Source organism: Embiotoca jacksoni, unplaced genomic scaffold (genome assembly GCF_022577435.1).
Source record: "Embiotoca jacksoni isolate LCO1_2020_lvr unplaced genomic scaffold, fEmbJac1.0.p SCAF_2, whole genome shotgun sequence".
Lineage (NCBI taxonomy): Eukaryota > Metazoa > Chordata > Actinopteri > Embiotocidae > Embiotoca > Embiotoca jacksoni.
This window is the reverse complement of record NW_027185340.1, coordinates 15,425,000-15,438,924: the sequence shown is the minus strand read 5'-3', so window position 1 is coordinate 15,438,924 and position 13,925 is coordinate 15,425,000. Positions and strand designations below refer to the sequence as shown.

The 13,925-nt window shown below is 42.0% G+C and overlaps 1 protein-coding gene across 1 annotated transcript in view; it reads left to right on the top strand.

Moving 5' to 3' along the window:
- The first annotated feature begins 1,715 nt into the window (after nt 1-1,715).
- The window catches only part of LOC138201344 (fibronectin-like), a 31,392-nt gene continuing 19,182 nt past the window's right edge, over nt 1,716-13,925 (top strand). Inside the window, exons 1-12 of the mRNA XM_069154754.1 lie at nt 1,716-1,995; nt 2,945-3,070; nt 3,201-3,338; nt 3,731-3,862; nt 4,133-4,270; nt 4,951-5,109; nt 5,791-5,988; nt 6,500-6,682; nt 7,136-7,312; nt 9,998-10,153; nt 10,528-10,656; nt 11,013-11,156. Of these exons, the coding sequence (XP_069010855.1) occupies nt 1,866-1,995; nt 2,945-3,070; nt 3,201-3,338; nt 3,731-3,862; nt 4,133-4,270; nt 4,951-5,109; nt 5,791-5,988; nt 6,500-6,682; nt 7,136-7,312; nt 9,998-10,153; nt 10,528-10,656; nt 11,013-11,156 (1,810 nt within the window). The 5' untranslated portion in view covers nt 1,716-1,865. The remainder of the gene's footprint in view (nt 1,996-2,944; nt 3,071-3,200; nt 3,339-3,730; nt 3,863-4,132; nt 4,271-4,950; nt 5,110-5,790; nt 5,989-6,499; nt 6,683-7,135; nt 7,313-9,997; nt 10,154-10,527; nt 10,657-11,012; nt 11,157-13,925) is intronic.

Here is a 13,925-nt window from a genome sequence, read left to right as displayed (position 1 = left end):
GATGACGCAATGTACGAGTTGGAGGTGGGGTGAGAGTACTACCCTAAATGCTCATGTAGAAAATATCTGTGTGAATCGTATATATGGTGTAAAATGTACATTGGTTGTGCAGCGTTTTCTCATGGCCATTAAAAACTGAGTTGAGACTTAATGTAGGCACACACATGTAACAGCGGCAGCTTGGCACGTAGGAAAGACAGATTTACACAATAAACACTGATGATTAAAAAAAAACATCTACGGTCTGGCTGGTATGGAAGACAGATTTACTAAATACCGTAATGATAACATGACATAATTAGTATTGACAGGTAAAGTGAGGACATCAGATCATCAAACTTAAGTTAATAATAGACTGATGAGCCTTTATAGTAACTGTATAGTGGCATCCTAAGCACAATGTACTTACTTGTATTTCAACCCCTTTAATTGAACTTGTTGTATTCGATTGTCTTCAACCCTCAGAGAACCACCTGAGCCTTTTATACTTCATGTTTTATTAATTTAATTAATTTAATAGACTTACCTCGGTGCTTCCCTTGTCGTGTGCTGTTAGCCGCTAGCGTCCTCCATTCATTTAGCTTGATCAACGTTAGCTCCCCGCTATCTTACTGGCAAGACAGCCGCGGAGGTATTTGTCTTTCATCGTGTGTGTTACAGATACTGCTGTCAGTTGATTCCGGTCCCTTACGGGTTTTTTTTTTCTTATTTGGTGGTTTCATGAATGAAAAATACGCACTTTGCTTCCGCTTCGGCTTTTCTTGAGCTGCTGCGCCGGTTTGTGGTCACGTGACGTTGACATGACGTGAGAACCTTTGACCTCTGTGTATGACGTCGAACGTCATTTCCGACCGGACGGAAAATTTGGAACCAAATATCAATTCTTCAGTAATTACTGAAATAAGAATATCACCAGAATGTGAACAGAACTAAAATAAATAAAACATAAAAATAATTTTACTTTGATTTATTTTTATGTCACAGTGTAGTTGTTGCCGTGCAGATTCTCTACCATCTACCAGTGGGTGCTGCGGTAGACCTGCAGTGCACAACCCTACTTCCCATGGCTCGTTGTCAGACAGCAAAATGCAACGCCACTGGAGACTTTCCAGACACTGACGCCATGTGGCCTAATTCCTGCCAGTAATTGCTCATACTGTTTAAAACCTGTAGGCCAATACACTGCATTGCATCACTTGTGCCAAAAGTCAAGTTATTGGAATAAATATGAACCAGTAATCCTTGGCATGGACATATGTAACAGCACTGACTTCTACATTTTTTGGTCTTTTTTTTTTTTTTATGAATTGAGAATGCAGTGTGACAGACCTCATTAATCATGTCTTTACTATCTTTCACATCTGATGAATTTGACAGCAGGAAGGATAAGTGTGATCCTGGACAGAAATGTCGTGAGCTGAGAGCAATGCTGAGCCCCTGTGGCCACCGCGGTCTTACTCCCCAAAAACTTTTTTTAAAATAACATTTTGGTTTAAATATAGTAAAACAAAAACAAAAAATAGAAAAAAAATATGGCCAGATATTTGGATGGACCTTTGTTTCGTAAAAAAAAAAAAGAAGATTGTCTGATTCACTAACGTGCTGCGTGGGTAGTCGGTCTTTGTTGGACCTCCCTCCTCCGCCTGAAACTAAGCCATGCCCAGATAAATCACTCCCCGCACAGAGTGGTAACCTGCACACTGGGGCCGCGGACTGGAGAGGAGCAGGCTGAAAGAGGAAAGTGGAGCGCAGGAAAAGAGGTGCTTTGGAACAGACTTCTCTCAGGTGATATATTAAAGAAAAACGTGCACGAGGAGCACCTGTAACCACGTTGTGCAGTGACCGAGTGGCTGGCATTGAACAGTATGTCCGGCAGCACCTTAACCAGGGTGCTGGTCGCTCTGTGTATCGGGAGCGCAGTGAACTGCATGCCCAAAGCGACGCACAGGAATCGGCGTCAGGCGCAGCAGCATCACGTCTCCTCAGCCTCTCAAGGTAAGCTGTTTAGTCATAATGTTGACTTTGTGTAATAGGAAATTGATACCAAACCTTTGTCCGGGGGCCACCAGAGATTAACTTGGCAGACTTCAGAGATATTAAATGAGGAAATATAAATTGAACGGATAATTTTAAATTAACTCGTGTGTTTCAGACTTTTGTGTAGATATGTAAAGACATACACGGGGAACATATTTTGCGGTTGACTGTCTTTTGTTGACTCCATGCATTTGCAATGACCCAAAAGTTTCGATGACCACTGTGTGTGTATATATATATATATATATATATATATAAAGTGGATGACACATAAAAAAAACTATAATCAGTCATAATCTCTGATCATGGGGTCAACTGGATTAACCTCCACCACCAGTAATTTGCCTGTCCACCTCAGCTTCATCCACGATAATGATCCAAATTCACAGATTGGAGAAAAAAAAGCCCTTTTGGAATCAGTTTGAAAGTGGAAAAAAAGTGTGTGTGTGTGTGGTGGGGGGGGGGGGGGGGGGGGGACATGTTCATGGCATGTAAAGTCATGAGATGTGAACAAAGAACGTGTCTGGTGAGAGAGAGAGAGAGAGAGAGTAAAAGTAGATGGCTATTATTCTCCACTCTGTGTAAATGATTTATCACTCAGCATAGGGACCCTTTGAAGTCAATTTAACACATCCTAAGTAAACTTCACAGACATGGGTGAAGTCTTGTCTTTCAATAGGATGTTTATTCTGATTTAGGGTTTGCCTATTTTTACATTAAAGGGGCTTTTGTTTGTTGTCTAAATCACACTGCTCGGTGTTTTGTAGCTGTGGTTAGGGCTAGACCGTTTTCCAGTGGCTGCAATTTATGTTTCCAATTTAAAAAAAACTCATGCTGCATTAATCCATTCAAACGTCTCATCAGTGTGTTTTTTTTTTCCCTCTCCCATCTCCTTTGTTCTGGTCAGATGGTTGTACAGAGAATGGTCAGCTCTATAGCGTTAATGACCAATGGGAACGGCCATTTTTGGGCAGCACTCTGGTCTGTACCTGCCATGGAGTCGCTGGAATCAAATGCAAAAGCAAACCTGAAGGTTAGTTTGTGTGCAGTTATTAAATTTTCTTAAACCGGGTGCGCAAAGCATCTTTATTACATCATTCCTCACATTATATCTTAATTTCCCCTTTAAAAAACACATATTTTCCTTGATATTCTCCCTGCAGCAGAGGAAAAGTGCTACGATAAAATCAACGAGCGGTCCTACTCTGTGGGAGAAACCTATGAGAGACCCAAGGACAGCATGATCTGGGACTGTACCTGTATTGGATCTGGGAGGGGCAAGATCAGCTGCACCATTGGCAGTAAGTGTGTATCTTTTCTGTGTGTGTGTGTGTGTGTGTGTGTGTGTGTGTGTGTGTGTGTGTGTGTGTGTGTGTGAATCTATGAGAAGCTGCCTCTTACAATTAACAGTTCCAACCTCAGACCACACATCCTATCTCGTGTTTTTCTGCCTACTACATCCTGGTCTACTGCACTGGTGGCAGTAAACTGGTAAATCTCCATTCTCTCCGCAGCTGATTAACAACTGGTGCCATGCAGCTGTTTGCAGTTAGTTATGTGGTTGGATAATGGGAGAAATGTCTGAGTGTGTGCTTCATTGTTTCATTTCCTTTTGCTTTTTATTATGTTAAAGGCACACATGCAGGTAAAAATTGTCTCTAAAATCAACCATATTTCACTTGCGTCTACACAGACCGCTGTCATGAGGGCGGGGCTTCGTATAAGATAGGTGACACCTGGAGGAGACCCCATGAAACGGAAGGCTACACGTTGGAGTGCGTCTGTCTGGGGAACGGCAAGGGAGAGTGGACCTGCAAACCTGTCGGTGAGTCATTCAGACAGCCACTGACTAACAGACGGCTGGATATACCCAGTCTGAAAACTGGCTGAATTGCTTGCTAGTTATCTTTATTTTGTCGTTATTACATTACATTACATTTCATTACAGTTATTGTGTATTATTGTATGTATCTTTCACAGTCAATTGTAAACATTATTTTAGGGTATGTTTTTTTAAGTGCTAATGTGTAAGAATTGATTTGTAAACAAACTAGGTTTTAATTGGCCAAGTAGTTAATGATTCTGCATCCTACAGCTGAGCGTTGCTATGACAATTCGGCTGGAACATCCTATGTTGTTGGAGAGACGTGGGAGAAGCCGTACCAGGGATGGATGGTAGTGGACTGCACCTGCCTGGGAGAGGGAAGTGGACGCATCACATGCACCTCCAGAAGTAAGACCTGCTTTAAAAAATGTTGTTTGACTTTTTTTCTTTTTCATTTCTTTTTACGCTTCATTCGTATTCAAGATTCACCTTTGTGTGTGTCCTCCATGCACACAAATGTAACTCTACGTGTTCAAACTGGACAGGAAAAAACAAGCAGAGTCACACAAGCAGAAAATGCAATTAATCGCTGCTGAAATGCAGCTGTTTTTGAGTCCCATATGTTGAAACGCATCCGTTGAATCCTCATTGAATACCATACAAATGCTCTCTAGTCATATTGACAGGACTAATGGCAAAGTTTAGACTGTGATTTGTTGGAGGATGTTAACAGGCTGTGGAGGAACTGTTAACCAGCTGTGTTGCCAATTTAAACCATTACTGGCATCCTTAATTAAGCCGGCTGATGCAACAGATAATAATGAATGTTGTTCCCCATTAGTTTTTTGTTGCATGCAAGACTTCAGGGTGGCCTCAGGTCATCAATAAACTCATGCGTGTGTTCAAGTTATCGGCCGAGTTAGAAGGCACAAACATGGAGACAGATGGTGGCCAGGAGGAATCAGTCCACCACAGAGTCCCTGCAGACTTCTACACATGCAGTCTGCAAAGTTTTCACCCTATTTTCCACCTAAAATGCCTGCAGTGTTATTTGATATTAATTGTTATCATTCTCTTTTCTCCGATAGATCGCTGTAATGACCAGGATACTCTGTCCTCCTACCGTATTGGAGATACCTGGACCAAGACAGATGCCCGAGGCCACATGCTCCAGTGTCTGTGCACAGGGAACGGCCGAGGGGAGTGGAAGTGTGAACGACATGCCTCACTTCACACCACTGGCCTGGGTGAGAACTGATAGTCACCCTGTCTCTTTTAGTCTCCCCCCCCCACCTTCCCCTCCTCTCTCACTCCTTGTGTGAAGAGAAGAATGTATACCAGTGACAGATGTTGTGAGGAGGGGGAAGATAAGAAGTGCCAAGTGTCCCAAGTGATGAAGTGAGAAAGACACGTCTTGTAACTCGTGATCATGACCTCATGAGAAGAAGAGAGAAATGGCACGAGGGAACAGGGGATTGGAGATGGAGGAATAAATATGGAAGAGCTGGTGGGGAAAATGTGCTTCAAGTGGTTTGAAGTGATTACGGGGTGTGAGACGGAAACATATGCTCGCTGTGACTTCAATCACATGGAAAGCACCTTTTTTTAAATTTTATTATTTGATAGGTGGTTTTAGCTTACTCTTACATACATACGCGTGGAATGCATGTAATGTCGTCTTGGTGGCTGATAATAGTGTTTAAACTGTTTTTGGTTTTTTTGTCTTGTATAGAGCTGTACAGCAGTTAGAGGTGTGAATTTAAAGACATTTTTCTCTTGTGTTGTGATTAAGTAAGCCCATTGTACCATATCATGCAATAGTTTCTATATCTGGCTATTTTTTAAGTGGGGAAAAATGTGTGTTTACTGTCGCTTTTTGACATTATTGCTCCATCATGTCTTGATTCGAATCACATGTTGCATTTTAGGCACTGGCTCCCGTGTGATCACCAACATCCAGCCTGCGGTCTACCAGCCCTCCTCTGTGCCAGAGCATCCCCAGGAGGGACCCTGCCGGACAGACACAGGACTGAAGTTCTTCATTGGCCAGCGATGGATGAAGAACCAGGGAGCGAAACAGATGATCTGTACCTGCCTTGGCAATGGAGTTAGCTGCGACCAATGGGGTGAGAAATGTTTTTTAAATTTTGAGCCTCCCATGGAAGGTTATACGGACATATTCACCTACATCAGAGACCAAAAATTAGTCAGCTGAAATTCACCTGTAAAGTTAAATTAGTAGGTTGAATGAACTAATTGTCTTGGATAGCCATGCGGTTCTTTTCTCTCTCTGCTCTCCCTTCACCCCAAACGGTCAAGACAGATGACCACCCACCTCTGAGCTTGGTTTTGTTGGAGGTTCCTTCCTGTTAAAAGGGACTTTTTCCTTCCCACTGTCAGAGGTTTTTCTTCCTGTAAAAGGGGAATTTTTCCCTTCCTGCTTTTTCTGATGTGGGAATGGTCGGGTTCCTTTGTGTACTAAGGACTTTACCATGTTAAGTGCCCTGAAATTACTTGTGTTGTGATTTGACGCTATGTAAATACAACAGAATTTAATTTAACTCTAAACATACAACCCAAAAAGTGAATGTAATTGTCAAGTTATAATGATGCATATGTTTTCCTGCCTTCATCCAGATGGTCCAGCTCCAGTGTATGGCGGCAACTCCGGAGGCCTTCCCTGTGTGTTCCCTTTTGTTCACAAGGGAAAGACGTACCACTCCTGTACCTCTGACGGACGCAGTGATGGACAGCTCTGGTGTTCCACCTCCTCTGACTTTGAGACAGACCAGAAATATTCTTTCTGCACAGAGCAGAATGGTGAGCAGATGTGTTGATGTTACTTAAAATGGGAATTGTGTCGAAATTTTAAAAGGAAAATAGTAGCTGACGAGGGATAATTTGTTTTCCTAGAAAACCCTTATTTGGAAACGTACTTGATTTGTTCTTCTCAGGCTCTTGTCTGTTATGCATACTGGCGGACTGCATTATTTCATAATTTTATTTCAAGAGAGAGAGTTGGAAGCCTCTCTCTCGGAAAAACACTCCAGCTAATCTCCTGATGTGATTTTCTTTTCTTTTTTTTCTTTGTTGTTTAATGCTAGCTGACACGTAGCGTGGATAAAAAGAAGGCAGCTAACCTAGGATGGGTGTAATATTTGCTGCATGTGAACGACAACTCGCCAACTGTGACTGACTCGAGAGCTGTATTGGGTTTTGGGTATTAATAAATTATGCCAATACCAATACATGATTTATTTTTTTCCTTAACAGCAATTGTGGCAACACGCGGCGGTAACTCTAACGGTGCTCTGTGCCAGTTTCCCTTCCTCTACAATGACCGAAACTACACTGACTGCACTGCAGAAGGGCGTAGAGACGGCATGAAGTGGTGCGGCACCACAACCAACTATGATGCAGAGCAGCATTTCGGGTTCTGTCCAATGGCCGGTAAGTCTGTGTGATGGAGAGAGAGAGAGAGAGAGAGAGAGAGAGCGAGAGAGAGAGAGAGAGAAAAGGAAGAAAAATAAATTGTTGGTGTTCGAGTTGTTGGTTTTGTTTTAATTTGCGTGACATTTAAAACTGTTTCAGGCCATTTAGTCAAAATGTCATCCGGACATTTGATTTTAGAGCAAAAAAAAAAAGCTTTCTTTTGTGAGATAGATCTCAGCCTTACAGGCTTTGTTCGCTGAACATTTGTGGATAAACTCAGCAGTTTACTCGCCATGATAGTAGCTAACAAGATTAGCTCCGCTAATTGGAATGGCCCTCCCAGTGTTTCTCCGCCCCCCTGTTGACTCCATGAGTCAACAAAGACTTTGCTTTAAGCGTGTTCAATGGAAAAACCTAATGGGTAACCCTATTTAATTACCATAAAGGCTATTATCAGACTCATGTTAAAAAGGAGTTGGATCAGATAGCACAGACGAACTCTCATTTACAGTTCTTACACCTTTTATTTATAGCAGAGTCAAATTCACTTTAGGTCTCCATGGGTAGCAAAAGAGGCTGAAGCCAGTGAAACAGCAGGTCATTGGCTCTGACGTCTGTGAAGGAGTAATGAAATGGTAATGATGATGTTCCCATCATGCTGTAAAATTAATACAAACTTATTTAAACCTCAGAGCTGACGCATGTTTGTGTCTCACCAGGGCATAAAGTCTCATTTAGAAACCACATTATTATGTCAGCTCTTTATAGTGAATCAAAGTTGGTTGTAGATGCCAAAGCCCCTTAAACACAACAAATGGGAGTTCTTGGAATTGCTTTCAATGTCTTTAAAATGGGGTCAATAGCATCCAGTTATATTTTATTGTTGTTTAATTCTGATCTGAAGTCAGTAGATTGTTACATCCAGATGTTTTGAAATGACACTCTCACATGTAGACAATAGAATAGTAAACGCGTGCTTTTTTTTGTATGATGGACGAAACATTTTTCCTCAGAATTCCTTTAAATGCTCACCTCACTCTGGCGAACACCTTCAGGCTGCCACTCTGTTGTTAAAAACACCCTGTCAAGATTTTAACAAGGGGGGGGGAATGGAGTTTATGCACTTTAGCTATTGTCAGAGCAGTTTGTCTGTGGTAAACTCAGTCCAGCTGTCAAAGCAGCAGCGGGCCTTTGATATTTGGCATTAATGACTTCACAGGGATTGTCAAAACAAACACGGTTGTCGAGATGTTAATGGCGCTATTTAAACAGGTCTGGAGGCCCTCCGGCTCCACCTGCAGCAATCTTCTTTAAACATGATCTGATACACTAAAACCCGCTGTCTGCTAATGTGCCTTAACCCACATCCCGGATTCAATTCCATTATGCTCTCCTGCATCATTTACATTGTTAGATCCACCATCACAATCTTTTTACTTCCTGGAAACCACACCAAAACATGACCACATGTACTTCCTTATCAGCATTATGCATTTGGGAGCGAAGTTTTCCTTTCGCTCCAACAAATTATTTTCTCTTGTTCATTCCTATCTTTTGGTTCATCTCCTCTGAATCTCTCGTCTCACAGTTGGTGATAAATCTTTTCGGCAGGGAGGAATTATTTCACTCCAAAAGTACAACGTCATTAGTGACATACAATATGTTAACAGACTTTTTATACTGACTAAACTATATCAAATCCTAGAGATTACGAGTTGTCCAAGCAGCCAACAATCTAATTATAAGGTCTAATTTTGGATGAACCTGGACCTGGCCTCTCTCTAACCACTGCCGAGGTACTTGACTGTCCTATACTGTGTCCTGAACATGTCCAGCTCTTGTGTCTCTGCCTCAGCCCTTAATTTACAACCACCAAACCAAGTCTAAAGTCTTTACTTTCAAGAATCAGATGGTCTGGTCCACATTGTTCCAAGCATAGAAAAGCCTTGTCTGGACTCCAAGACAGCAGATCATCCAATGATCTCCTTCTTAACAGCCCCATAAATACAGTAGATCTATCAGTCTGTCAGTTTTTACATTGCCACTGAAGACATATCAGACATTTTACCTGTAACTGATTTATCTGATTCAGCAATAAATGACTCTTTTTGCCTTTTTTCGGCTGCTCTGCCTCCTTTTAAACTGAATACAGGTCAACACTCACAAAAGAGGTTTAAACCTGCACTGAAATATTTTCCATCACACGCATGCACACTCACACATTTAAAGACAGGTCTCTGCTTGTCCCACCCACTTTTGCAAACTTTCTATCTCCGATTAAAACCGACTCCCTCTTCTAATTAACTGAGAACATGTGGTGGACACACACAGTCATTCATACACCCAAGAAGACAAGACAGCTGTTTAATCTCTTTTTCTCTTCCTATGGACACAGGTGTTCTGTGATGGTTGTTTCCGTTACAGCCCTGAGTTATAATTGTAGGGTCTAGTCAGCGATCTCCGAGAGGGATCATTCAGTATAATGTGTTTGTTTCCTGAAGCTGGCGTTGCCAAGAAAATGTTCGTGTAGATGCATTCCTGCGTGTGGGAATTCAGTTTGTGTTTTCTAACTCAAATTATGTGTGAGTTTTGAGCATTAAAAACAGAAACGGGACTAAAATGCGTAGCTGCTGGAGTCAGACTGGATCAAGATCCTGACATATTACCTGCTCTTGTAAATGTTTTCGTCTTTGTGTGTTTTAGCTCACGAAGAAGTGTGCACAGCAAGCGAAGGGGTGATGTACCGCATCGGTGACCAGTGGGACAAACGGCACGATGTCCTCGGTCACATGATGCGCTGCACCTGCGTTGGCAACGGCAGGGGAGAATGGAGCTGTGTCGCTTACTCGCAGCTTAAAGGTGTGTGAAGAATGAGTGATTGAGAGTTTCCAGTGTGGCAGGCGTTTCTTCTACATGTGGTGTAATTAGAGACCAGTATTAGAATTGCTTGAGTGAAGAGGTGAAAGGTCACGTGTGATATAATCACTCGCCTGCCAAAAGGTCAAAAGTGAGCTTGCACACCTGGATTTTATATGGCCGCAGCTGCACCTGCAAAGCATGCAGACAGACACACACACACACATACACACAGCATTCACAACAGACACACACAGAGTTCAGGAGTGCAAATATTTAAAAGCCGAAAGGTATTCGGAGAGGACGTTTTATTTTTACATTTGCTCTGCCATGTCACCGCATGTTTTGTTACAAGTCTGTTTGTGTGTCTGTTGCAGACCAGTGCAGTGTGGATGGTCTCGCCTACGAGGTTAACCAGACCTTCACCAAACAGCATGAAGAAGGATACATGATGAACTGCACCTGCTTTGGACAGGGACGTGGCCGCTGGAAGTGTGATGCCATTGGTGGGTTTTATCATTTTATGGGTTTATTTACCAATTCTTTACCAAATTTCTCCACTGTGGGATTAATAAAGTCTAAAATGTATCTTTCTATATCGAGTTTTAGGGAATGGAAATTTGCAAGGATGAAAAAAATCTGTATAGACTAACTTCTAAAAAGCATTCAGTAAATGGATTGATAATTCCATGTATTTAAGTTTGTGCTTCCTTCACACATCATATGATATGTTCTCTTGTTAGTTCATTTGCAGGCTCTGAGATGTGAAAAATACATTTTTGGGGGGAGCTGTATTTGTGCCGCTCTAAAATCCTTGTTATTATACGCTGTTTCACTGCTGTTTTTCTGACTCTGCCATCAGATCAGTGCCAGGAGCCAGAGACGAGAGCTTTCTACCAGATCGGAGAGTCTTGGGATAAAGTCATCCATGGAATTATGTACAAGTGCTATTGCTATGGCAACGGTGTTGGAGAGCTCAGCTGCGAGCCCCAGCAGTCATACCCTGGTAAGACTAACTTTACAAGATTAGGCTTTGTAACAATACTTTTTTTTACTCTAAGACAGATCACATTATAATGGCTTCTGGGTTTATCAGGCTGCGGTGAGCACCCAGCTTTCTGGCTGCCTTTCACAGTCTGGACTTTGTTCTTTTATTTCCCACCTTGGTCAGTTTTTGCAGCATCCCTCTCCAAATTGTGGACTTGCACAAATTGTGCTGCAACTCTTGCAGTGAACAATGTTTGTTTAAGACACCTCGAAAATGAGGCCCTTGACTTTGATGTGAAACAGACAGAGAAGGGAGGAGGGGTGGGGGGAGGTTTCCTCTTTTACAAGTACACTCCCCCCACACACACTTTTAGCCTTTGTTCTTGCCAGCATGTGGCACATCTCCTGTGTTGTTGCCACAGCTGTACAAAACACCACAGTGCAAGGGGTGTGTGCGAGTGAGTATAAAACCCCGACACATACCCACTACCAACCAAAGCTCATTGAACAGCTCTGTTTGGTGGATTTTAACAATCACCTTTTAAATAAATCTCAGTTTAAGTCTTTAGCTAGCGTCATTCAGAACAAAGTCATGCCTCGCTGCACAACATGATATATCCCTGGTGGTTAAGTTGCATCATCTGTAATGACTTGAAATCAAGCTCGGCTGAATCGAACTCCGCAAACCAGCAAAATCGTTCTCACAGTTTTGTCTGGAAAGGAATAGTTTTCCTTTGCACATCATTTACTTTCTTACGTGTTGCATGTGTTGTCTGTGTTCCTTTACAACCTTGTTGTTTACCTTTAAGGTATCCAACACCTTTGCCATTATAACAGACAACGTTGTGCTACCCAGTGGCACTTTTCTTTCTGGACTTTCTCATTGTTTAGCGTGAGATACAATTCAACCCTGTGAAGTTATAAACAACTTCTGTTTTTCTGTAGATTTCCTTGGTTTCCTTTACTGTTACCTGGTGGCATTCCTGAATATAACATTGTGTAATGTTCCTATCACCTTCCACTGTCCAGCGGTGCACATGTATGATGAGCTTTTGCTGTATGTATTTGATATTTTGAGGAACGAAACCATTTCAGTCCCACAGCATGAATGAATATGTCAGTATAGTTCTAAGTGGACCTGTAAAGCTGTGCAGGCTGAAACGGCTTCAGGCTGATCAGGTTTTATGTAAAGGAACATTTCAACTGTTACTCGCTTGCTCTGTATGTGAAGCAGGTTGACGGGAGATACAAAATGTAGGCCAGTATTCTGCTGTAAGTGGCCATAATAGCAACCAGCTGTGAACTTGCTGTGTGTGTGTGTGTGTGTGTGTGTGGGTGTGTGTGTGTGTGTGTGTGTGTGTGTGTGTGTGTGTGTGTGTGTGTGGGTGCGAGCGTGCCTCGGCTTCCAAAATACAGCATGCAAAGATTTAGGGGCAGCTAGAGCCAGATCCAGACTCAAACTCAGTTGGCTTACCATGTAAAACACCATAAAAGGTAAAAGTGGAAAACCCCAGTGAAGGATTTTTTTTTTTTTTAAGGTTTTCGCAACTCTCCGGTTTGGCACATACATTGATACGATCTCCTAAAAAAAAAAAAAGAGGTTTTCTTGTCTACCGTCTGTGTTTATGTCTCCTTGTCTGAGGTGTAATTTCATCTTTTGGGGCATTTCTTATTGTTACAATGACTCCCAACATGACTTCCCTTTAGTCTGGTCCTTATCACCACCTGGCCCTGTATCTGTCTGCATCAAGAATGAATGTTATGTCTATGTTTGGAACGTAAAGGTGAATTTGACATGCATGTGCGTGTGCTCGTACACAGATGTGTGTGTGTGTGTGTGTGTGTGTGTGTGTGTGTGTGTGTGTGTGTGTGTGTGTGTGTGTGTGTGTGTGTGTGTGTGTGTGTGTGTGTGTGTGTGAACATGTTGAGTAAATCCGCTGCAAGTGTGCATCCGTATTCCTGCGCGTCCCACATCTGATTCTGCGTAACCCTTCCCCTCGCCAGTGGCCTGTGGGTCTGTAATAGGCCGTAATTGGTCCCAGATTGTTTTTGAGGTTTGTATATCTGCTAGCAACTTCTGGTTAACCGAGCCACTTGCTCAGAAACTTTGATTACAGGTCTGCTATTTGGAAAAGTGGTTAGAAAACCTCAGTTCTTTATAGACGCTACCAGTTTCTATCAGCACAGCTTATGTCAGGAGTCTGTTCACCACATGACTTCTGTTTACATTAAAGACGACTCGATACTCTTCCTGTATTCTCGTAGCTAGTACAGATACTACAAGTTTGAGCTTCTGCTTATATAATTGTCTGCAATGAGACTCGAAAAGTTGAATTAAGCAATGAAATCCATGTTTGAGGGTTGGAAAAAGTCCCTATCCAGCACAATAAGGTCTGTTATCAGACCTTATTCTGGATTGTTTTAAAGGGGTTTTTACTCACACCTAGTCGCTGCTTGCCATGTTAACTTCACAATAGGTCATGTTGGATGGTAAATTAAACTTATTATGGCAATTTTTGATTAAGCATCTGTTTGATTCAATTAATGAGACGCAGTGTTGTTTCATAACGAGTGGATTGTTGTGATAATTTACTCTTTAGTTCTGTGATATTTGCTGTTCATTAGTACCGTACAAAGTGGAGCAATCCTAACTGAAGTTAAATATAGGAAATAAAAGAAGAAATTCTGTCTGTCAAAGGAAATAATGAGCGGTATAAGAGCTTCATGTAAGTGTGACATTTCACAGTGTCATGTATTTACTATATTTGCTCGTCTTATTTGTATGTCC